At 67.1% G+C, this 22,631-nt stretch overlaps 2 protein-coding genes across 4 annotated transcripts; one reads left to right on the forward strand and one right to left on the reverse strand.

Moving 5' to 3' along the window:
- Window positions 1–771: 771 nt before the first annotated feature.
- On the reverse strand, window positions 772–6,758 carry CACNB3 (calcium voltage-gated channel auxiliary subunit beta 3; the record flags this gene model as incomplete). Of its 2 annotated transcripts, XM_084223598.1 has the most annotated exons (14): window positions 772–1,056; window positions 1,561–1,710; window positions 1,792–1,887; window positions 1,964–2,115; window positions 2,202–2,311; window positions 2,396–2,454; window positions 2,654–2,734; window positions 2,950–2,969; window positions 3,061–3,125; window positions 3,191–3,306; window positions 3,383–3,505; window positions 3,587–3,709; window positions 6,460–6,552; window positions 6,702–6,758. In XM_084223598.1, 14 exons carry the CDS (start codon window positions 6,741–6,743, stop codon window positions 772–774), a joined length of 1,515 nt encoding a protein of 504 aa, XP_084079724.1. The 2 variants fall into 2 exon arrangements, with proteins under 2 accessions (XP_084079724.1, XP_084079723.1); XM_084223597.1 differs by lacking the exons at window positions 6,460–6,552; window positions 6,702–6,758 and adding an exon at window positions 4,810–4,851.
- A 2,106-nt stretch (window positions 6,759–8,864) lies between these two features.
- Window positions 8,865–21,890, forward strand: ADCY6 (adenylate cyclase 6). 2 transcript variants are annotated; one of them, XM_084223557.1, is made up of 22 exons: window positions 8,865–9,023; window positions 9,902–10,736; window positions 12,101–12,250; window positions 12,340–12,461; window positions 12,570–12,681; window positions 12,748–12,875; window positions 13,677–13,835; window positions 13,924–14,065; window positions 14,146–14,274; window positions 14,730–14,755; window positions 14,855–15,002; window positions 15,544–15,641; window positions 15,715–15,802; window positions 15,876–15,992; window positions 16,071–16,229; window positions 17,284–17,459; window positions 17,541–17,570; window positions 18,135–18,264; window positions 19,236–19,499; window positions 20,372–20,576; window positions 21,004–21,128; window positions 21,213–21,890. In XM_084223557.1, the coding sequence occupies exons 2-22, from the start codon at window positions 9,903–9,905 to the stop codon at window positions 21,339–21,341; spliced, it is 3,471 nt and encodes a 1,156-aa protein (XP_084079683.1). In that variant the 5' UTR covers window positions 8,865–9,023; window position 9,902; the 3' UTR covers window positions 21,342–21,890. The 2 variants fall into 2 exon arrangements, with proteins under 2 accessions (XP_084079683.1, XP_084079684.1); XM_084223558.1 differs by lacking the exon at window positions 8,865–9,023 and adding an exon at window positions 9,177–9,276.
- Window positions 21,891–22,631: the final 741 nt, after the last annotated feature.

Here is a 22,631-nt window from a genome sequence, read left to right on the forward strand (position 1 = left end):
CCCCCCCTTCCCACCAGAAATGGCCGCGGGGGGGGCTCAGCCCACGCCGGGACCCCCAGCCGAGGGCAGTGGGCGCCGTATTTACAGGACTGTGGTGACGTGCGGTGACAGCATGGGGACGTTGGGGACGGGGCAGTGGGTGCAAGCGTGGGGCAGCCCCCAAAGCCCGGGCAGCCCCCGCGGGGCCCTCGCCATGCCGGGGGCAGGGGCGGGGTGGCTGCGGTGACCGGGGGCGGGGGGGAATCGGTGCGGAGCGAAGCGAGTGGTGTGAGCCACTCCTCCCGGGGGTCCCATGCAGGGGTAGGGAGGGGGCAGGCCAGGTCCCGGGGGGTGAGCAGGCACCTTCCCTTTCTTCCTCGGCTCTGTGCGGGCTGGGGAATGCTGCTACAACTGCCCTCCCCCACCCTTACCTCCCCTTTTTGGGGGGGGCACCCACTGTCCATGGCAGCTGCCCTGCGGAGAATGAGCCGACCTGTGATGCAGGGCCCGGGGTGGGGGGACACTGAGGCAGGGTGAAGGCGTGTGTCTGTCCCCAGGCTCCCCAAAACTTCAGCGGGGAGTCCCAGGGCATCCTGGCCGCCGCATCCCCCCGCCACCCCCCCACCTCGCTGTGCTTATGGCTGAAAACGTGCCCGGGGGGGGCCGGGCGAGAGGAAGCTGCCGGTGCGGAGTTCGATTGTCTGAGCACCCCCAGCGCGGGGCTGGGGCGAGGCGGGGAGCGCCCGGGGTTTGGGGGGGCCGGTTCCCAGCCGTGTCCCCCCCCTCCCAGCCCTAATAGCTGTCCTTGGCCCAGGGCCGGCTGCGCTGCCAGTTCCTGTCGTGGTTGCGCTCACTCGGGCGCTCCGGCGTGCCGGGGCCGCTGCCGTGGTGCCGGTGGGGCTGGTACAGGTCGGGGTAGGGGTCCCCGTACTCCTCTTCCTCCTCCAGGTGCCGCGAGCTGCGCTGGGATGTGGCCCCCCAAGGCTGGGGCGAGGAGTCCCCCGCCTCATCCGACGGCATCAGGCTGTCGTGCTCCAGCGGCGAGTGCTCGCCCCGCTCCCCCAGCAGCTGCTGGCTCTGCGGGCAGGGGTTGGAGCCGTGGGGGCTGCGTGTGCCCCCCCCGGCCCTGGCACCCTGTGCTGGGTGTCCCATGGGAAGCAGGGAGGGGGCTGCGTGTGCCCCCCCCGGCCCTGGCACCCTGTGCTGGGTGTCCATGGGAAGCAGGGAGGGGGCTGCGTGTGCCCCCCCCGGCCCTGGCACCCTGTGCTGGGTGTCCATGGGAAGCAGGGAGGGGGCTCTGTGTCCCCCACCCCATCTTTAGAGCCCTGTGCCAACTGTCCATAGGGAGCAGGGAGGGGGCTGGGGAGCTGCATGCCCCCCCCAGCCTGGAGCACGGAGTGGGACCCCAATTCTGACCTGTGAACCCCCCACCCTGTTCTGTGGACCCCTGGGGAGCACAGAGGGGGTTGTGGGGGGCTGTGTGACCCCAGCACCCCTATGCTGAGTCCCCACGGGGACAGTGGGGGATTGTGTGTCCCCCCCAGTTGCCAGTGGGGAGCAAAAGGGGGGCCATGGGGTTACCTGCAGGCCTGGCAGGCCGGTGGGTGAGGGGACAGCGTGGGGGGCGTGTGGCGGGTGGTGCGTGGCACGCCAATAAACCTCCAGGTACTCAGCCAGGTGCTCACAGGCGTCCTCCAGCTGGTTCTCATCCAGGATCACATCAAAGAGCTCCTGGGGGGGCAGGTGAGAGGGGTCAGGGAGGGCTCGGGGCTCCCCCCAGGCATCCCCAGGGCGGGGGGACAGGTGGCTCACCGGGGGACACTGCACCAGCTTGTCAGCTGCCATCATCTGCACGTTGAGGTGCTTCACCTGCGACTTGCCCCGGGATTTGATGAGGCGCTGCAGGACCTGGGGAGGGGACAGGGGGGTGACAGCACCCCGGGGGGCAGCCAGGACTCCCCCCAGAGCCGTGGTGACCCCTCACCTTGGGGGAAGACACCTTGACGTAGACAATGATGGGTGCCAGGGAGGTCTTGGCCAGCTGGGCCGGGTGGTTGATGGTGTCAGCGTCCAGCACCACCAGCTGCAGGGACTTGGCCAGCTCGAAGATGCGCTCGATCTCACTCTGCACCTCGGCTGGGGGGACACGGGGGGGGCCCTGTCAGGCTGGGCTGGCCCTGGGAGGGGGTCCCTGCACCCCCAGGGTGAGCCCGGCCCCTCACCAATGCTGGAGCGGGTGGTGGAGCGCTCCAGGATCGCCTGCTTGCCCAGGTTGTTGAGGATGGAGCGCTTGGCCAGGGACAGGTCGGCTGTGATGTGGGTGATGGAGATCCTGGGGGGCACAGGGACGCCGTGGGCACCTGGGGACCCGCAGGCCGTGGAAGGAGGGGGGTTCTGGGTGGGGTGATGCTCTCACCTGCCATCGAATCTGTGCTTGAGGAAGTCGAAGAGGGCTTTCTGCATCATGTCGGTGACCTGCCGTGGGGCCGCCAGCCCGGTGAGCCACGGCAGATGGCACCGGCAGGGAGGTGGCAGCCGCTCAGCACCCTGCCAGCCGCCCTCGGCCGCGCCATCTGCCCTCTGCCGGCACACCACGGGCAGGGAAGGGACAACGGGCGCAGGCCACCACCCTGAGGGCACAACGAGGCCACCCTGCATTGCCCCTACCCCGTACCTCATATCCTTTCAGCGAGGGCCCCACCAGCACCACGGGCCGCATGGAGGGGACCACGTCGTAGGGTGGGATGTGCTGCGTCTGCAGGGGGACACGGGGGTGTGTCAGTGCCCTGTGCTCCCACCCCCAGCCAGCGAGGGATCAACGAGCCTGTCCCGCAGCATCCCGGAGCCCTCCCAGCCCCATAACCAGGGAAGGGGGGGGGGGGGGTCTCTGCTCCCAGCCCACCCCAAAAACAGCCACTATTGGCCCTGCCTGCAGCCCCCTCCCCACCACCCCCTGCACCTGGGACTCACCTGCTTCTGCTTCTGCTTGGCTTGGGGAGAGAAGAGACAGAGGTTGGTGACAGTAAAGTGGGGACTGCCTCAGGACACCCATGATTCCCCTGGGCCAAGATCTGCCCTTACCTAAGGAGGGGGGAGGCGATCGCCGGCTCCCGCTGTCGCCGAGGCCCGAGGCATTGCCAGCTCTCCTGGGGAAGAAGGGGGTGAGCGAGTGTTGGGGGGTCTGGAGTGGGGCCAGGGGTCCCATCCCTACCTGGCTTTCTGCTCCTGCTTGAGCCTCATGGCTTCCAGGCGCTGGGGGCTGGGGATGAAGGCGATGTCCCCCCCCTCCTTCACTAGGCGCCCGATCCACCAATCATTGCTGTATTTCTGGGTGAGGACAGGACAGAGGTGAGAGCAGGGGAGGTGCCTGGCCCTGAGCAACCCCCCCAGCACCCCAGCTGACCTCCTTGATGTGCAGGAAATCTTTGGCTTCGAAGTTGATGGCAGCTCCCTGCACCGGGCACTCCTCGTCCAGCGCCCCGCAGTAGCTGACATTGGTGCGCACAGCGAAGGCGACCGGCTTGTGCTGGGGATTTTGGGGGTGATCAGCACCCCTGGGCCTCGGCAGCAACCCCGGGCCGTGCCCTGGGTGTCTCCCCGTCCATACCTTGGCCCTCTCGAGCTGCTGCTGAGCCTGGCTCTCCACCTCGCGCCGGGCGCCCTCACGGTCCTCTTCCAGGGACACGTCGGAGTCCAGGGAAGGGCGGCTGGTGTAGGAGTCCGCCGAGCCCTGGGGGAGCGGGGCTGAGTGCCGGGGGGCTGCGAGGGGAGCCCCCACAAAGAGGGACCTCGTGCCGAGGCGGTGCCAGCTTCGGGAGGGGACCCTGCTGACCCCCTGCAGCTCTGGGGAGTCCACGGTGGCATCAAGCCGGGTGTGTCAGGTGGCATCACCCAGCACAGCTGCTCTGGGGTGAAGCCCCCGTGTGCTAGGGGGGGTCACGGGGGAGACTCCAGCAGACCCAGGGATGGGGAGATGACCCTCGTCACGCTGGGATGCGGATCTTACGCCTGCCTCCCCCCACCCTGGGGTGCTCAGCCCAGCACCCCAGGCTCTCCCTCCCCGCCGCGCCGTTATTTACCCACCGCCCGCTGCGCCTGGAACAGGCGCAGAAGCTGCGGTGAAATATTTATAGGTCCCTCAATGTAGCTGAGCCCCCCCGCCCCCTCCGAGGCCCCCCGGGCCCTGCCGGGCTGAGCTCAGCGCCGCCCCCCCCCCCGTTAACCTGCACATCCCACCCCGCTCACACCGGGGGGAGCCTGGACACCCCCTCAGCCCCCCCCGGGCAATACGGTATCCCAGCACAGCCCCCCCCCAACATGGCCTCCCCAGCACGGCCCCCCCCAGCATCGTCACCGCTCCCCGAGCATCCCCCACCCCCCAGCATCCCCCGGATGGCTCCGCAGCGTTCCGGTGTTGCCCCCCAGTACGACCCCCCCATCATCCCCAGGGAGTCCCCCAGTACAGCATCTCCAGCCCCCCCCCTCACGCACGACCCCCCCATGCACCCCCCGGCCTGGAGCCCCCGGCCGTGGGGATCGGGGCTCTCTTCCCGCCTGGTCTCGGTCCCGGTCCCGGCGGTGGGGGGGGGGAAACGGGGACGACGTTGAGAGCGGTGGCGGCGGCGAGGAACAAAGGGCCGGGGGGTGGCACAGCACCCCCCGCACTGGGCATGAGCCCCGCACCGGGCACGGCTTCTCCCGAGGCGCGGCCCCCTCGTGCGCCATCACCATCCCGGGGGGCGCAGCTCCCCCCGAACCCACCGCGGGCCCCCCCGCGCGCGGTCCCCCCGATACCGCGGCCGGTACCGGAGGCGGTACCGGAGCCGGTACCTCGTTGAGCAGGAAGGTAGCGCTGGAGTCAGAAAACGACATAGACGGGGCGAGCCGAGCCGAGCCGCCCGCGCCCCCCCGCCCCTCTCCACCGGCACCGGCTCCGGTTCCGGCTGCGGCTCGGGCTCCGGCTGGCCCTGCCCGCTCCGCCGCCACCGCCCCTCCCCGCCCCTCCCCGCCCCCGCCTCCCACCGCCCCCCCCGGGGCTCACGGAGCCGCCCCCGCCTCTCAGCCCGGGGGGGGGGAGAAGTGGGTGGGTGTGTGTTGGGGGTCGCCGTTCCCCCTTCCCGGTGCTGGCGGGGGTTCCGGCCCCTCTCCGGTGGGGACCGCGGGGGGGCTGCGCTGGCAGCCGGGAGACCCGAGCGGTCCCGGTGAGCTGCACCCGGACGGGTCACCGGCGCAGCTCCCGGTGGCCCGGGGTGGGGGATAGTTTGCTAAGAGAGCTCTGGGTGAGAGAGGAGTCCCGGGGCAGCGGCGGAGGGGCTGTGCAGCCTCCTACAGCGCGCAGCTCGGGGCTCCGGGGCGGCGGCGGGGGGGTCCCGGTGGGTACCTCCATGCTCCGGTGCGGCGGCTCCGGTCCTGCCCCGAGCCGGCAGCAGCCCCGTCTGCAGGGCGAGCCCTGCGGCGGGGCCGGAGCCGCTCCCGCCCCCCCGCCGCGCCCCCCCCCCGCCCCCGAGGAGGGGGGCAGCGACGGGCCCCGGGGGACCGGGCCGGCCCGCCCCGTTACCGCGCAGCGGGACGGGCCCCGGCGGGACCGGCCCGGGACAGCTCACGGCCGGCCCGGGGACATCGGGACAGTACTCGGCGGGGTGGGGGCTTCGGACAGCGGCGGGACCGGCCGCGGACACCTGCACCGGGCACCAGGCAGGGAGAACGGGCCCCGGTACCGGGCACATGGCGGGGCCCAGCCGGGCCCTCTCCGAGGTGCTGAAGGGGCCGCGCGGGGTGCTGGGCCGGGTCGCGGGGTCCCCGGGGGTACCGGGGAGTACCGGAACAGCAGGTGCTACCCCATGAGGGAAAGGGGATGCTCCGGCCGCTCTGCGCCTCCTGGGGTCACCCCGACAGGAACCCCCCTCCCTCCGCGGCGCCTCCCCGGTACCCGCTCACCCGCCGGCGGCCGGGGAGGGGGCGCAGCTCGGGGCCGGAGGAAAACGAAGCATCGGTTGAGGGGCGGCGGGGAGATCCGTGCCTCTCCCGGGCAGCGCGAGGAGGCGGCCCGGTGCCGGTTGAGGGAGCGGCAGGGGAGCCCCGCGGCCCCTTCTACAGCCCCGCCTGGCCCGTTCCCCTTCCGCTGCCTCAGTTTCCCGGGGCCGCCCCCCGCGCCGCAGTGCCGGTGCCCGCCGCCGGCCCGGCCCTGACGCAGCACTCGCTATTTTTAGCCGCGGGGAGCGGCTGTTGCGATGCTACCGGCGCCCGGTGCCCGCGCCCAGCCCCGGTCCCGGGGGAGCGGCGGGGCGGAGGCGGCCCCCGAGCTCCCTCCAGTGCGGAGGTTGGGGTGGGAGATGCTCGGCCGCTCCCCGCTCCCCACCCCAGGTCCGCGCTTTAATGCGGAGCCGCAGCAGCGGCGGACCCGGGGCTGGCGGGGCTGCCCCGCCCCGGTGCCGGTGCCGGTCTCGGTGCCGGTGTAGGTACCGGTGCCGGCCCGCTCACCTGCCTGCGGAGGATGCTGGAGGTGGTGTCGGACGAGGTGCTGCCGTCCGAGCGCTTGAAGCGGCTCTTGCGCTTCGGGAGCCTCCGGGGGCTCTGCGGCGAGAGCAGGCGGTGAGCACCGGGCGGCTCCGGGCGGCTCGGCCCCGCCGCGGAGCCGCCACCGGCGGCCCCCGGCTCTGCGGGCAGAACCGAACCGGGCCGCACGGGGCCCGCGACGGCCGGGAGGGCTCCGGTCTGCTCACCTGGAAGGAGCCGGAAGCGTCAGGCTGCGCCGGGGCGGACATCCCCGGCGGCACCCACCGGAGCCCCGGGGATCCCGGCGGGGCGGCCCCACACCGGACCGCGGCGCTCCGCGGGGAAGGGCCGCGCCGCCGCCACTGCCGCGCTCCGCATCACACGGGGCCGCCGGGGCGTCCCGACCGTCCCCGCCCCCGCCTGCCCGCCCCCGCGCCCATCCCCGTGGCGGCCGGTCCGCGCCCCTGCAGCTGGGCAGCCACCGGGAGGCACCGGCAACGGACCCTGCCCACAACCCGCAGTGCTGCGGTGACCGGCCGCGCGGAATCGGGGAAGGGGAGCCCCCCGGGGCCGCCGCAGCCCTGCCCACGCGTGTGCGGGGATGCGGGAGCCAGAGCCCCTCCGCCCGCATCCCACCGGGACGGCTCCCGCAGTCGCCGTGCCCCTTCCGCGGCTCTTTTTGCCACCCCCACGCCGGGGCATCTTCCTCCCCCACGGGGTTACGCCCCCAGAGACTCCCGCGTGGGGCAGGCGGAGCGTGGGGGGCCCGCAGCCCACCCACCCCACGCCCCGTGTCCCCGCCATGCCCGCGGTGTCGGCCGGTTCCGGTGCTGCAGCATCGCCGGACCGGAGGGACAGACGGGGACCGCGGGTCGGGGGTGCACCGGGAGCCCCACGGAGCCCCAGCAGGGCCCCCCTACCCCCCGCGCGGCGGGACTTCCGCGTGGGGCCGCAGGGACACGGCCCCGCCGGCGGCTCCTAATTAATGATTAATCAGCGCTCCCCGGGGCCCGGCGCCGGGGCGGGCGGGGGGGGGTGCGTGGCCCGGCGCCGCCGCTGCGGGGGAGGGAAGGGGGGGCACGGGGAGGTTCTGCCACGGTGGGAGGGCAGGGCCGGTGCCACGGTCACTCGTGGGGGTACCGGGGGGCGGGCAGCGCAGTGATGGGGGTGCCCTGTGCCAGACTGGGCATGAGGGCCCGTGGAAATGGGGGGGCGTCTGCAAGGAGGGGATGTGCGTGCAAACAAGGGGGGCTGTGAGTGTGTAAGGGGTGGGTCAGGATGTGCGTGCAAACAAGGGGGGCTGTGAGTGTGTAAGGGGTGGGTCAGGGTGCGCGTGCAAACAAGGGGGGCTGTGAGTGTGTAAGGGGTGGGTCAGGATGTGCGTGCAAACACGGGGGGCTGTGAGTGTGTAAGGGGTGGGTCAGGGTGTGTCTGCAAACACGGGGGGCTGTGAGTGTGTAAGGGGTGGGTCAGGGTGCGTGTGCAAACAAGGGGGGCTGTGAGTGTGTAAGGGGGTATAACGGGGGTGTGCAAGGACTGTGTGTAAGAAGGTGGGGGCGGCGTGTGTAAGGGCGTTGTATGTGTCAAAGTGAGCGTGCAAGGGGTGGCCATACGTGTGTGTGCAAGGCAGCGTGTGTGAAGTGTGTGGGGTGTGGGTGAGGAGGGTGCATGCCCCTGTGTGTGTGTGCAAGTTGCGTGTGTGCGCCCGCACCTGTGTGCACGCCTGCTGTACCTGAGGGGTTGCACAGGTGTGTGAACACGGGGATTCGTGTGTTTGCACACAAATATGGAGGGGTTTATGTGTGCGTGCATAACGGGGCTGCCTGAGTGTGCAAGGGTGTGCGTGTGCAAGGGCGTGTAAATGTGCGAGGAGGGTGTGGATGTGCAATATCTATGTGTGCAGCATGGAAAACGTGAGCAAGGGTTTGTGTGTACGTGTGCAAGGGGATGTGTGTGTGTGTAGGGGTGTGTGCAAGGTGGTGGGGGCACGCCACGGGTGTGCAGGGGGATTCGTGTGCATGCAACACGCGTGTGCCAGGTGTGCAGCGCGTGCGTGTGCAAGGGGGGCACGGGGATGTGCGCGGGGGGAAGGCACCGGGGGCACTGGGTTGGGTGTGCAAGTGACACACTCGGGGGGGTTGTGCGGACACGGGGGGGGCCCGCCGCGCGTGTCCCCGCTGTCCCCGCCATGTCGGTGCCTGTGTCCGTGTCCGTGCGCGTGTGCGCAGCCCCGGGGGTGCGAGTCCGCCCCCACCGCTCCGGGCCGTACCGGGCCGTTCCCGCCGCCGCCGCTGCGCCTTTAAGGCCGCCGGCCGGGAGCGCCCGGGAGCGGATCCGGGCGGGGGGGGGGGGAGGGGGGGCGGGCACCGGCCGGGGCGGGCCGGGGCTGCGCGGCCGCGACCGGGACCGGGGCCGCCACCGCCACCGGGGGCCCGGCCTGGGCGCGAGATGGGGCGGCAGGAACGCGGCGCGGCCGCCGTGTAGGCGCGGGCGGCGGCGGGGCCGTGGCGGGGCGCGGGGCCCCGCGGCCGGCAGCGCCGGAGGCGGAGGTGAGCGGGGCCGCCCGGGCGCACCGGGAGCGGCGGGAGGGGCTGGGGGGGAGGGTGGATCGGGGCGGCGGCGGCGTCGGGGATCGGGACCGGGACCGGAACTAGGATCAGGGCGGGGGGGGCGACACCGGGCTGGGCCCCCGGGCGGCGGGAGCGGTGCGGCCCCGGGGGGCTGCGCGGTGCTCGGGGGGTCCGGTGCGGCGGGAGCTGCCGGTGCGGTGGGAGCGTCCGGTGCGGCGGCCGGAGGGCGCTGGTAGGTCCCGGTGAACGGGCCGGGCTCGGCGGGGCTCCCGTGCCCGGAGCGAGGAGGGAGGGGAGGAGGGAGGCGGCCGCCGCCACCGGGGCCGGCCCTTCCCGGTGGCCGTTCTCCACAGCCGCTCGCCCGGAGCAGGGACCGGCTGCCACGTCCCGGCTGGTCCCCGGTGCCCCGGGGCGGCCGTGCCCGGTAAAACCCGTTGGCCGCCGTTCAAGACAAACAGGGCCGGGACGCCCGGGTCGGTCCCAGCTTTGTCGCAGGTCGCTGCACCGGGAAGGGCGGGCTCGGGGCGGCCTCGGCAGGGCCACGCACCGGGCACCAGGACACTGGGCACCGGGACAACGGGAACCCGACACCGGGAACCCAGCGCTGTGCACCAGGATTCTGGCACCGGGCACCCGGCACCGGGACACTGGGGCACCGGGAACCCAGCGCTGGCCGTTCCCACAGGGCCCACGGGGGCATGGAGAGCTGGGACTTGGGCTCTGCATCCCCCAGGCCGGTGGTGGGGACATCAGAACCCTCCACTCCTTGCACGGCCTCGCACCCCCGTGGACACCGGGGCCCCTGTTGGGGTGTCAGGGTGGGGGACCAAGCCCTGACCCCTCCTCGGTGCCCACAGCATGTCGTGGTTCAGCGGCATCCTGGTGCCCAAGGTGGACGAGCGGAAGACGGCATGGGGGGAGCGCAACGGCAAGAAGGGCCCCCGGCCCCGAGCCGGCCTCTGTGGCCCCCGCTACATGAGCTGCCTGCAGGACCCTGAGATGGAGCGGGGCGCGGGACCCCCCCGGGGGCTGCGCTGCACTTGGCAGGAGGATCACTACGGCAAGAAGGGGCCCGCGGGCGACCTGGGACTCAAATCTGTGGACACGGGCTTGGAGGACGGCGATGCCAAGGGGCCGAAGGGAGCGGCGGGACATGGGGGGCGGCCGTCGGCCGGCGAGTGCTGGCGGCGCCTGCTCCAGGTTTTCCGCTCCAAACGCTTCCAGTCGGCCAAACTGGAGCGGCTTTACCAGCGCTACTTCTTCCAGATGAACCAGAGCAGCCTGACGGTGCTGATGGGAGTGCTGGTGCTGGTTTGTGGGGTGATGCTGCTCTTCCTCTGCCTGCCCGGTGCCCCCCACGTGCCGGCGGCCGCCGCGCTGGCCGGTGCCACGGCGCTGTTCCTGCTCCTCATGGTGCTGTGCAGTCGCAGCGCCTTCCCCCAGGACTACATGTGGGTGGTGAGCTACGTGGTGCTGGGGCTGCTGGCCGGGGTGCAGGCGCTGGGGACGGTGGCCGTGGCTCCCCGAAGTGCTGCCGAGGGCGTTTGGTGGAGCGTTTTTTTCATCTACATCACCTACACGCTGCTGCCCGTGAGGATGCGGGCGGCCGTGCTGGCCGGGGTGCTGCTCTCCGCCCTGCACCTCGCCATCGCCTGGCACCGCAACGCTGCCGACCCCTTCCTCTGGAAGCAGGTAGGGACACACCTGGGAGGGGCGGAGCCCCGGGGGATCCCGCCTACCTGCAGGTGGGACCTCCCGTCCCTGAATCCCGCTCTGCAAATTTGGGATTTTTTTTTGCACTTGAGATGGAAAGTTCTAGATGCAGGAGGGGCTCCTTGCCTACCCGGGGATAGGGGGCCCTGGGGGAGGTTCCATGCTAGGGTCCCGTGGTGGGGCGGGGTGGGCCCCTCATCCCGGCACAGACGCACCATTGTGGGCTGCACCGGGAGGAAGGGGCACCCACAAAGCCCCCGTTGTAGGGTTGGCGGAAACCCCCGAGGAGGGACGCAAGTCCAGGGCACCAGGGCAGGGGAGTGGCCGTCACCCAGGGGGGCTGGGACGCTGCCAGTGTCCCCTTTCTGCCTCTCTGAGGTGGTGGGTGCTCCCAGAGGGGGTGCAGAGGGGACCCCATCCCTGGGACCGCGTGTTCCCAGCCCCAGCAGCTCCCCCTCCTTGAGCAGAGCCACTCGTCACCGTCACCCTCGCCCTGCCTGGCCAGGGCCAGGGCCACGTGCCGTCCCCGCGGGGCACAGGGCGAGGAACACAATGACATCTGAGGCCAGCGGGGTCACGGGAAGGGCCGCCCCCCTGGGGAGGGTTCACCCTTTCAGGGCAGGAGCGATGGAGCTCCGGGGGATGCGATGGGGCCGGGGAGGGGATGTGAGGCCTCTGCTCCCAGTGTCCCAGTGTGCTGGAGTGCTATAAATAGCCCTGGCCCCGGTCCCGGGGGATGGGGACGGGGGAAACCGCAGCTCCCTCCGCAGTCATCTCCGCTTTCTGACTTCCTCTGCTTCCCGAGGGCGTCCCCATGACCCCCATGCTCCAGGCCCTCATGTACCCCCAGCTCCTGTATCCTCAGATCCCCCCTGCTCTGGTTTTCTACATCCCCACATCTCCACGTTCCCCCTGCCCTGGGTCTCCAGGTCCTCCACGTTCACCCAATGCATGTCCCCTGTGTCCCCAAGTCCCCTCTGCCACCCTAACCTCTGTTCTCAGACGCCTGTGATCCCCCTACCCTGTGTCCTCATGTCCCCTTTGCCCCCCATTCTGTGTCCCCATGTCTCTGCAGCCCCCTTGCCCTATTTTCCCATGTCCTTTGGTGCCCCACATCCCCCTGTCCCTGTCCCCTGCATCCTCCTTGCCCCGTGTCCCAGAACCCCCATGTCCCCCAGCCTTGAGCCCCCATGTTCCCATACCCACACCCCCCTCTTTGCAGCCCCCTCTCCTCCCCTTAGCAGCACCCACCATACCAAAGACAAGGTTCTGTGCTGCAGAGGAGGGTGGCAGAGCTGGCTGGGGGTCCTTGGGTGGTCTCACTGAGCCCAGCTCCCCCTCAGCTCAGCGCCAATGCCCTGATCTTCCTCTGCACCAACGTGGTGGGGGTCTGCACCCACTACCCGGCCGAGGTGTCGCAGCGCCAGGCCTTCCAGGAGACCCGTGGCTACATCCAGGCACGCCTGCACCTCCAGCGGGAGAACCGTCAGCAGGTGGGACGGGGGATCCCGGGGGTCTCCGTGCTGAGCTGGGGGTCCAGCAGCACCCCCCAACCCTGCTGACAGGACTGCTCTGGCTGCAGGAGCGGCTGCTGCTGTCAGTGCTGCCACAGCACGTGGCCATGGAGATGAAGGAGGACATCAACACCAAGAAGGAGGACATGATGTTCCACAAGATCTACATCCAGAAGCATGATAACGTCAGGTACTGTGGGGACAGGGCTGTGGGAGAGCTTTGGGGGAGGCATTGCCAGGGGAGGGTGTCTGGGGCAGTGTGTGAGCCATCCCCAGCCCGTGCTCTTCTGCCTGGCAGCATCCTCTTCGCAGACATTGAGGGCTTCACCAGCCTGGCCTCGCAGTGCACGGCCCAGGAGCTGGTGATGACACTCAACGAGCTCTTCGCCCGCTTTGACAAGCTGGCTGCGGTGAGTAGAGGGGCTGGGGGACTTTGGGGGGTCCTGGAGTCCTCCTGACGTGCTCGTGCCCCCCAGGAGAACCACTGCCTGCGCATCAAGATCCTGGGGGACTGCTACTACTGCGTGTCGGGGCTGCCGGAGGCGCGTGGGGACCACGCTCACTGCTGCGTGGAGATGGGCGTGGACATGATCGAGGCCATCTCGTGAGTGGGGCAGAGCTGGGGGCTGTGCCCGTCCCCAGTGCCACCACAGCTTGGGGGGCTGCACCTGACCCTGCTGTGCCCATCCTCTGGGTTGGCACATCTCCGGTGCCACCACAATTTGGGGGGCTGCATCCAACCCTGGTGCTGGTGTGTCCCTATTACCATCACAATGTGGGAGATGGCAAATCCCAAGTGCCACCACAACCCTGAGGAGCTGTGGCTCTTACTGGTGTGTCCCAGGTGCCACCACAGCTTGGGGGACAGGTCCCATTCCTGGTGCTGGCACATTCCCAGTACTCATCAGTCTGGGTCACAGTGCCTAGGGGTGCTTGGGGGTCACATGGTGCCATAGAGGGTGCCATGGGGTGCTTGAGGATGTCATAGGGTGCTTGGGAGTGCCATGGAGGGTGCCATAGAGGGTGTCATGGGGTGCTTGAGGGTGCCATAGAGTGCTTGGGGGGGCCATGGGGTGCTTGAGGATGTCATAGGGTGCTTGGGAGTGCCATGGGGTGCTTGAGGGTGCCATGGAGTGCTTAGGGGTGCCATGGGGTGCCTGGATGGGCCGTGGTGCCTCAGGTGCCTGTGAGTGCAGTGGTGTTTTGGGTTGCCTTGGGGTGCTGTGGTGCCTGGGAATCCTGGAAGGCCTTGGGGTGCCTGGGAGTGCCATGAGGTGTCTGGTGCCGGTGGCTTGCTGTGGTGCCTGGGAATCCTGAAAGGCCAAGGGCTGCTTGGGAATGCCTCAAGGCACCTGGGGGAGCCACGGAGTGCCTGGGGGTGACATGGTGCCGGTCCCATCCGCAGGCTGGTGCGTGAAGTGACGGGGGTGAACGTGAACATGCGTGTGGGCATCCACAGCGGGCGGGTTCACTGCGGCGTCCTGGGGCTGCGCAAGTGGCAGTTCGATGTCTGGTCCAACGATGTCACCCTTGCCAACCACATGGAAGCGGGCGGCAAAGCCGGGTGAGCCGGGCTGGAGGGGCTGGGCTGGGGTCTGGGGTAGGGGGTGCTGGGCAGGGAGGGCTCAGTACCTTCATCTTCCCATCCCCAGGCGCATCCACATCACCTGGGCAACGCTGCAGTACCTGAACGGGGACTATGAGGTGGAGCCGGGCCACGGGGGTGAGCGCAACGCCTACCTCAAGGAGCACAACATCGAGACCTTCCTCATCGTCGGCTGCAGCCAGAAACGCGTGAGTTGGGGGGTCGTCTGAGGGGCAACAGGGGCGTGGGAAAGCTGGGGTCACCCCCTCATGGCCATGTCACCCTGCAGAAGGAGGAGAAAGCCATCCTGGCCAAGCTGCAGCGCACTCGTGCCAACTCCACCGAGGGGCTGGTGCCACGCTGGGTGCCCGAGCGCTCCTTCTCCCGCACCAAGGACTCCAAGGCCTTCCGGCAGATGGTGAGCAGCCCCGGGGAGGGCATTGGGCACAGGGGGCCCTCACCATGGTGCTATCAGCCACTCACTGCCCTTCCGTGGCTGTCGGTGGCTTCCCCAGCCCTGCCCGCAGCCCTCGTGGCTTCCTCCGCTGCCTGCGGGCCTCAGGGAGTTCCTGGGTGGCCCCTGGTGCTCAGCAGACCTTGGAGATCCTCCTTGTTCTCACCAGTCCTGGGCACCCTCAGGGGTCTCCCATCCTCACTGGTGTTAGACATCCCCCCTAGACTCCTCCCTTCTCCCTTTGCAGACCCCTGGGAACCTCTTGTCCTTGCCAAAAACCATTGGGGACTTCTCCTGCCCCATTTACCCCTGAAATTCTGTCCATCCTGGGCCACCCTGGGGGGTGTCCCATGTCCTTGTCACTCATGAGGGTTGCCCCCATCCGTGCCAGTGTCTGACACCTCCCTTGTGTCTCCCAGGGCATCGATGACTCCAGCAAGGACAAGTAAGTGTTCCCATGCTGGCCTGCTGGGGGGGTCGTGACCAGCCCCTCCCTGGGGCAGAGCTGGGAGCCTGGGAGGGTCCTGACCCCCCTATTCCCCAGCCGTGGTGCCCAGGAGGCCCTCAACCCTGAGGATGAGGTGGATGAGTTCCTGAGCCGGGCCATCGATGCCCGCAGCATTGACCAGCTCCGCAAGGACCATGTCAAGAAGTTCCTGCTCACCTTCCAGACCCCTGAGCTGGAGAAGAAGGTTGGGGGACCCTCTGTTCCCTTTGTTCTGGACCCACCATTCTGTCTGTCTCTTGAAGTCCCCTCTGCTCTGCCCCCTTTAGCATCTTCGTCCTCCCATCTCATGGTCCCTCCACCTTCTCAACCTCATCCCCTCCATTCCATCCCCTGGGGTCCCCTCCCTACATCCCATTCCCTGCATCCCTGGAGTCGCCCCCATCCCATGCCCCAGGGTGTTCCTGTCCTTTTCCCCACTCTTTGGGGTCCCCCTTTTCCCTCCATCCCATTTCTTGCATCTCCTGGGGTTCCCCAGTCCCCTCTATGACACCCTTTGGGGTTGTTCTTTCCCCCTGTATCCCATCCTCTGGGATATCCCCAGTTCCCCTTCATCTGCATCCCTTGGGCTCCTCCCATTTCCCTCCATCCGTTCCCCCCATTCCCCTCCACTTTATTCATAGGTGTCCCCTCAGTCCCACCTCCATTCTTCCCTTGGGATCCCCCTGAGGTTCTTGGGGTGCCCCCCTCTATCCATCCAACCATCCCACCTCCCCCTGTCTCCTCAGTACTCCAAGAAGGTCGATGACCGTTTTGGTGGCTACGTGGCCTGTACCCTCCTCGTCTTCTGCTTCATCTGCTGCCTCCAGATCCTGGTGTTCCCCCAGTAAGTGCTGCAGCCCCCCCAAATACCAGCTCTGATCCCCCAACACCATCACTCACCTCCCACCTCTCCTCAGCTCCTCGCTGATGCTCGGGGTCTACGTCAGCATCTTCATCCTCCTTGCTGCCATCCTCTTCATCTGTGCCATCTACTCCTGCGTCACTGTGAGTACCTGAGGGCTGGGAGGGTTTTGGGGGGGCTCGGCCATGCCTGATGGGCTCCTTGGTGCCCCCCCAGCTCTTCCCCACCGCCCTGCAGCAGCTCTCCCGTGGCATCGTCCAGTCCCGTGCCCGCAGCACCGGCATCGCTGTCTTCACCATCCTCCTCGTCTTCATCGCTGCCTTTGTCAACATGGTAGGGTCACAGGGGTCTGGGGGTTTTGGGGGGCTGTGGGGAGCTGTGGGGCACCAGCTCACCCCTCTGGCCCCCCAGTTCTCCTGCAGCCGCGTGGCCCTGCGGGACTGTGCTGCCCGTGAGCTCAACATCACCCCCGGCTCCGTGGGGCCCTGCCAGCTCCGTGCCCTCAACTTCTCCCTGGGCACCCCCATGGGCTCCTGCCACGGTGATGGGCTGGCCTGTGACTTCCCCGAGGTGAGTGGCCGTGGGCACCACCTGGCACAGGGCATGGTTCCCACAGGGGTCCCTGATTGTGCCAAGTCCTCCCTGGGTGCTAGCAGAGGGTCCCCATGGGTGCAGTGTCCCCAAAAATGCTGGCACAGGGTCCCTGAGGATGCAGGGTGCTGGAATGGGGTTCCTGCAGGCACTGTGTCCCCAAGGATGCCGGCATAGGGTCCCAAAGGGTTCAGTGTCCCCCAGAGCGCTAGCACTGTGTCCCCGTGGGTGCAGGGTGCCAGCACAGGGTCCCCACACACACGGGGTGCTGGAACAAGTTGCTCGGGTCCAAGGTCCTCAGTGGGTGCTGGCACTGAGCCCTTGAGGTTGCTGGGTGCTGGCACAGTGTCCCCAGGGGTGCAAGGTCCCTGTGGGCGTGGGGAGCTGCTGGGATCCCTGGGGTGCTGCGGGAGTTCCAGGGGTGCTGCAGGAGTGCCCTGCAGTGTTCCCAAGGTGCTGCAGGGGTTCCTGGGATGCTGTGTGGGGTCACTGGGGTGCTGCAGGAGTTCCTGGGGTCCCAGCTGTTGTTCCCAGGGTGCCATTCAGGGTTCCTGGGGTACCATCCATGGTTTCTGGGTGCCATTTGGGGCTCTTGGGGTGCTTCAGGAGTCCTGTGGTGCTGGGTGGTGTTTGCAGGAGTGCCATGTGGGGTTCCCAGTCTGCTGCAGGGGTTACTGGAGTGCTGCAGAGTTCCCACGGGTGCTGTCCAGAGTTCCCCAGGAGTTCCATCCTGGGTGAGGTCTGGGGTTCCTGGGGTGCCATCTGGGGCTCCCAGTGTGCTGCCAAGGTTACTTGGGTGCCATCAGGGATTTCCAGGAGTGCCTGCCAGTATTCCCAGGGTACTACAGGGGTTCCCAGGGTGCCATCCAGCATTCCAGGGGTGCTATCCAGGGTTCCCCAGGGTGCAGGGGTTCCTGGAATGCCAGTCCTGGTTCCTGGAGTGCCATCTGGGGTTCCCAGGCTGCTGCAAAGATCCCAGAGGTACCATCTGGTGTTCCTGGGGTGCTGCTGCATCCCACCATGTGTCCCCCAGTACTTCAGCTACAGCGTGGTGCTCAGCCTGCTGGCCTGCTCTGTCTTCCTGCACATCAGTAGCATTGGGAAGCTGCTGCTCATGGTGGCCATCGAGGCCACGTTCCTGCTGTTGGTGGAGGGGCCTCATGCAGCCCTCTTTGACAATGCTGACCTGCTGGTCCTGGCCAATGCCCTGTGAGTGTCCCCAGTTCCCCAGGGGTCCCCACCTCAGAGCTGTGTCCCCACCCCACTGACCCCTGGCTCCTGTCCCCACAGGCCCCCCTTCAACATGACCCAGGGAGAGTGGTGAGTGGGAAACTGGAGCCAGTGGGGACCTGGATGTAGGGGTAGGAGGGTGGGCAGAAGCAGGAGGGTCCCTTGGGGGTCTGTGCTGCAGGATGGGGGGGTGGGCACAGCCTCAGGGTCACTGGTGTGGGTTCAGCTTTGGGGTCTGGGTGCAAATCTGGGGCTCCTTTGGGTGGGTGAGGGGATCTTTGGGGCCTACCATGCAGGTTTAGGGTCCCTGGGATGGGAAGGTAAATGTTTGGGGTCTTGGATGCAGCTCTGGAGTCCCTGAAGGGGGTGAGTGCATCCTGGGGGTCTGGGTGGATCTTTGGGGGCTGAGTGCAAGTTTTGGGTCTCTTGGATGAGTGGGTGAATCTTTGGGGTTGGGTGCATATTGGTGCATGTTTGGGGTTCCCCTAGATGGGTGAGTGGGAACTTGGGGGTCTGAGTGCAGATTTGGTGTCCCTGGAATGGGTGCATGTTTGGGGTCTGGGTGCATGTTTGGGGTCTGGGTGCAGTTTGGGATGTCTGGGTAGGCAGGGATGGGTCCCTCAGCCAACCTCAGGGGTCCTGGGGGTCCTGCAGCCCAGCAGAGGGGAAGGTGGCCCTGCGCTACGTGACCCCCGTGGTCCTGGCCGTGTTCGCGCTTGCCCTGTACCTGCACGCGCAGCAGGTCGAGTCCACCGCCCGCCTCGACTTCCTCTGGAAGCTCCAGGTAGGACAAAGGTGTGGGGGGCTGGAAATGACCCTTTTCCTGCACCCTGAGACTGGGACCGACCCCCTCCCTGCACCCCAGGACTGAGGTGACCATGGGGTCAGTATTGATGCCTTCCCATACTCTGGAACAAGACTGACCCCTCTCAGACTGACCCCAGAACTGAGGGGGTTGTGGGACTGAGACTGACCCTGCTCCCTGGGATTGGGGTCACCATGGCATGGGAACTGACTCTCCCCCTCCTCCCTGGGTTTAGGATGACTGTGGGGCTGGAACCAACCTCTTCCTTCCACCCTGAGACCAAGACTGACCCTTCCTTGCACCCCAGAATCAGGGCAGTTATGGGACAGAGACCAATTCAGGGCTAGGACCAACCCCCTCCTCATACCCTGACACGAAGGTGGCCACAGGGCTGGGATCAACCCTTTCCCTGCACCCCAGGACTGGGGTGACCATGGGGCTTGAACCAACCCTTTCCCTGCACTCCAGGACTGGTGTGACCATGGGGCTGGGATCAATCCTTTCCCTGCACCCCAGGACTGGGGTGACCATGGGGCTGGAACCAACCCCCTCTACACCCCAGGACAGGGGTGACCATGGGGCTTGAACCAACCCTTTCCCTGCACTCCAGGACTGGTGTGACCATGGGGCTGGGATCAATCCTTTCCCTGCACCCCAGGACTGGGGTGACCATGGGGCTGGAACCAACCCCCTCTACACCCCAGGACAGGGGTGACCATGGGGCTGGAACCAACCCTTTCCCTGCACTCCAGGACTGGGGTGACCATGGGGCTGGGACCAACCCTTTCCCTGCACCCCAGGACTGGGGTGACCATGGGGCTGGAACCAACCCTTTCCCTGCACCCCAGGACTGGGGTGACCATGGGGCTTGGACCAACCCCCACCCCACACCCTGATGCCAGGGCAGCCGTGGGTCCTGTGTCAGCTCCCACCTGGGTCTGTGCCCACAGGCAACGGGCGAGAAGGAGGAGATGGAGGAGCTCCAGGCCTACAACCGGCGGCTGCTGCACAACATCCTGCCCAAGGACGTGGCCGCGCACTTTCTGGCACGGGAGCGGCGCAATGACGAGCTCTACTACCAGTCCTGCGAGTGTGTGGCCGTCATGTTCGCCTCCATCAGCAACTTCTCCGAGTTCTATGTGGAGCTGGAGGCCAACAACGAGGGTGTGGAGTGTCTGCGGCTGCTCAACGAGATCATCGCCGACTTCGATGAGGTGCTGGGGTGGAGAAGGGGCCAGGGGGTGCATGGGGGCAAAGTGCACAGGGATGGGGTGCAGCAGATGGGGTTCATGGGGTGCTGGAGAGGCTGTGGAGCAGTGGGGATGAGGTACAGGATACTTCACCCTTGGAGAAGCCATGGAACAGCTTTCATGGAGCCACAGGAATTGGTGCAGGGTGTGCTGGAGAGGCTGTGGAGCAGCGTTGATGGAGTGCACAAGGATGAGGTGCAGGAAGATGGGGTGTTGGAGAGGCTGTGGAACACCAGGTTTGGGGACAGGGTGCAGGAGATGGAGTGCACGGGGTGCTGGAGAAGCTGTGGAGCACCATGGATGAGGATGGGTTGCAGGAAACACAGACATGGGTTGCTGGAGAGGCTGTGGAGCACCATGAATGAGGTGCAAGATGGGATGCACCAGGTATGGAGAGCCTGCAGAGCACCATCTTTGGGACAGGGTGCAGGAGATGGAGTGCAGGGGGTGGTGGAGAGATTGTAGAGCACCATGGATGAGGATGGGTTGCAGGGAACACAGACATGGGTTGCCGGAGAGGATGTGGAGCACCATGAATGAGGTGGAAGATGGGATGCACCAGGTATGGAGAGCTTGCAGAGCACCATATTTGGGACAGGGTGCAGGAGATGGTGTACAGAGGGTGTTGGAGGGGTTGTGGAGCACCATGGAGGAGGTTGGCATGCAGGGGATGTGGTCATAGGGTGCTGGAGAGGCTGTGGAGCAGCACTGGTGGAGCCACAGTGCAGAGTGCTGGAAAAGCCATGAAACAGCATTGATGGAGCCACAGGATGGGGTGCAGGATTTGGGGTACCCTGTCGAGGTGCTGCGAGGATGACCCCAGCCCATCCCCCCAGATCATCAGCGAGCAGAAGTACAGGCAGCTGGAGAAGATCAAGACCATTGGCAGCACCTACATGGCGGCATCGGGGCTCAACGCGGCCACCTACGACCGCGAGGGCCGGAGCCACATCGCGGCACTGGCCGACTACGCCATGCACCTCATGGAGCAGATGAAGTACATCAACGAGCACTCCTTCAACAACTTCCAGATGAAGATTGGTGAGCCCTTGCACACCCCTTGCACGCCCCTCTGCACCTCCAGCCATCCCATGCTGTTGTTTGTGGCTTTGTGCTGGCGGCTCTTGCAACCCTTTTTCCTCTCTCACCCCCCTCCCTTTCCTAATCACTTCTTTTTCCCTTTCATACCCCATCTTCCTCTCACACACCCCTTTTCCTTTTTTACCCCCTTTTCTTCCCTCCTGCTCTTTTCCCCCTCTTGTAACCCCTTTTCCCCCCTCACTCCCTTTTCCCCTCTCACCTCCCCTTTCCCCATCACTTCCCCTTTTTCCCCTCACATTCCTCTTCTCCCTGTCACTCTCGTTTTCCAATCACCCCCCCACCACCCCTTCTTTTCCCCCCTCACTCCGCTTTTTTCCTCTTTCCTGAGTGTGGGGGTCATCCCTGACTCTCAACCCTGTCCCCCCAGGCCTGAACATGGGCCCAGTGGTCGCAGGGGTCATCGGGGCTCGCAAGCCCCAGTATGACATTTGGGGCAACACCGTCAACGTCTCGAGCCGCATGGACAGCACTGGGGTCCCCGACCGCATCCAGGTCAGTCAGGGGTGGGAGGGACACAGGACACCTGCCCAGAGACCCCTAAGGTCCCCCCCCTTACCCCCGTGTCCCCCCCTCCAGGTGACAACAGACCTCTACCAGGTGCTGGCTGCCAAGGGCTACGTGTTGGAGTGCCGGGGGCTGGTCAAGGTCAAGGGCAAGGGGGAGATGACCACCTACTTCCTCAATGCGGGCCCTGGGGGCAGTTAAGGGGGGTCCTCATGGTGTCCCCCCACGCCGGGGACTCCCCCAGCCTGTGCCAAGCTCAGGCAAAAAGGAAAAAAAGGAAAAATCCCCAAATACACATATTAAAAAAAAAAAAGGGAGAAATGGACACAAGGAGGTAGTTGGGGGGTAAGGGAGGTAACCCTGTGCCCCCCCTCCGCGGGTGTTTTAGGGGGTGTTTCCCAGCCCTGCACCGGGGTGTTTTTTGTGGGAGGGGGTCATGGTAACCCCCATCCCTTTGCTGAACCCCCCATGTGCCAAAGAGGGGAGATGGGCCCCCCCCAGAAAAGGGACTGCAGGGGGTTTTGGGGGCGGGGGGGTCCCCAGCCCCCTCCATGTGCCAAATTGAAGTGCCGCCTGCAGGGGTGGGGAGGCGCAGGCCCAGCATCTCCGCAGCCCCCTCACCCCCCGGGGGTCTCCCAGCTCCCTCCGGGGGAACTGTGGTGGGGAGGGGGGGGGAAAACCCTCCCTCTTTTAAATGCAAAAAAACCTAATGAAGTGACTTTTTTTTTTTTTCTTTTATTTTTTTTTTTTGGAAGCAGTTTTGGGGCGGGGGGGGCTCAGCCCGGGGGGAGTGGGGGGGGGGGGCACTGGCGCCCTCACCCCAGCGCAGACCTGAGGTACTTTGTCCTTCGTGTGTACAGATAAATTATATATAAAACACTTTGGATACGAGCTGTGGCCTCGTCTGTGGGGCGGAGGGGCGTACCGGGCTGCCGGCTGGGAGGGGGCCCGGGATCCCAGGGGGGGAAACACCGGGACCCGGTGAGGAGGGGTCCCGGAGGGCGGTACAGCAGAGCCCCGGTGCGAGGAGAGGAGTCCCGGTAAGGGAAAGGGGGTGAAAAGTCGGTTGGGGGGTACAGGCAACGTCTCAGGGCTGCGGGACCCCGGGAAAACCGGATCTTGGAGGGGTGGGGGGATCCCGCTGCTCCCGGGGTAGGGGGGAAACATACCGGAGGGGATACACTGAGGTCCCGGTGAGGCGGGGGTCTCGGGTTGGAGTGCCACACCGGTATCCCGGGGCTCCTCGGGTGTCAGTGCGTAGAAGGGGGAGCTGAGAAGCCGGTGGTGGGGCCTCGGGGACCGCCACGAGGTGCGGAGGTGTTGCGGGACCCCCTGAAACCAGAGCCCCTCACGGCGTGAGGGCAAGCGCGGGTGGGGCGGGGCCTGTGCAGAGGGGGCGTGGCCTCTCTCAATCCCCGCCCCCTCAACGTCCCTCCCTGCTTTGGAACGCTCGCGCCACCAACGGCTCCCCCCCGCGCCCGCCCACCCGGC

The sequence above is a fragment of the Fringilla coelebs genome (assembly GCF_963513975.1).
Source record: "Fringilla coelebs genome assembly, chromosome: 30".
Lineage (NCBI taxonomy): Eukaryota > Metazoa > Chordata > Aves > Passeriformes > Fringillidae > Fringilla > Fringilla coelebs.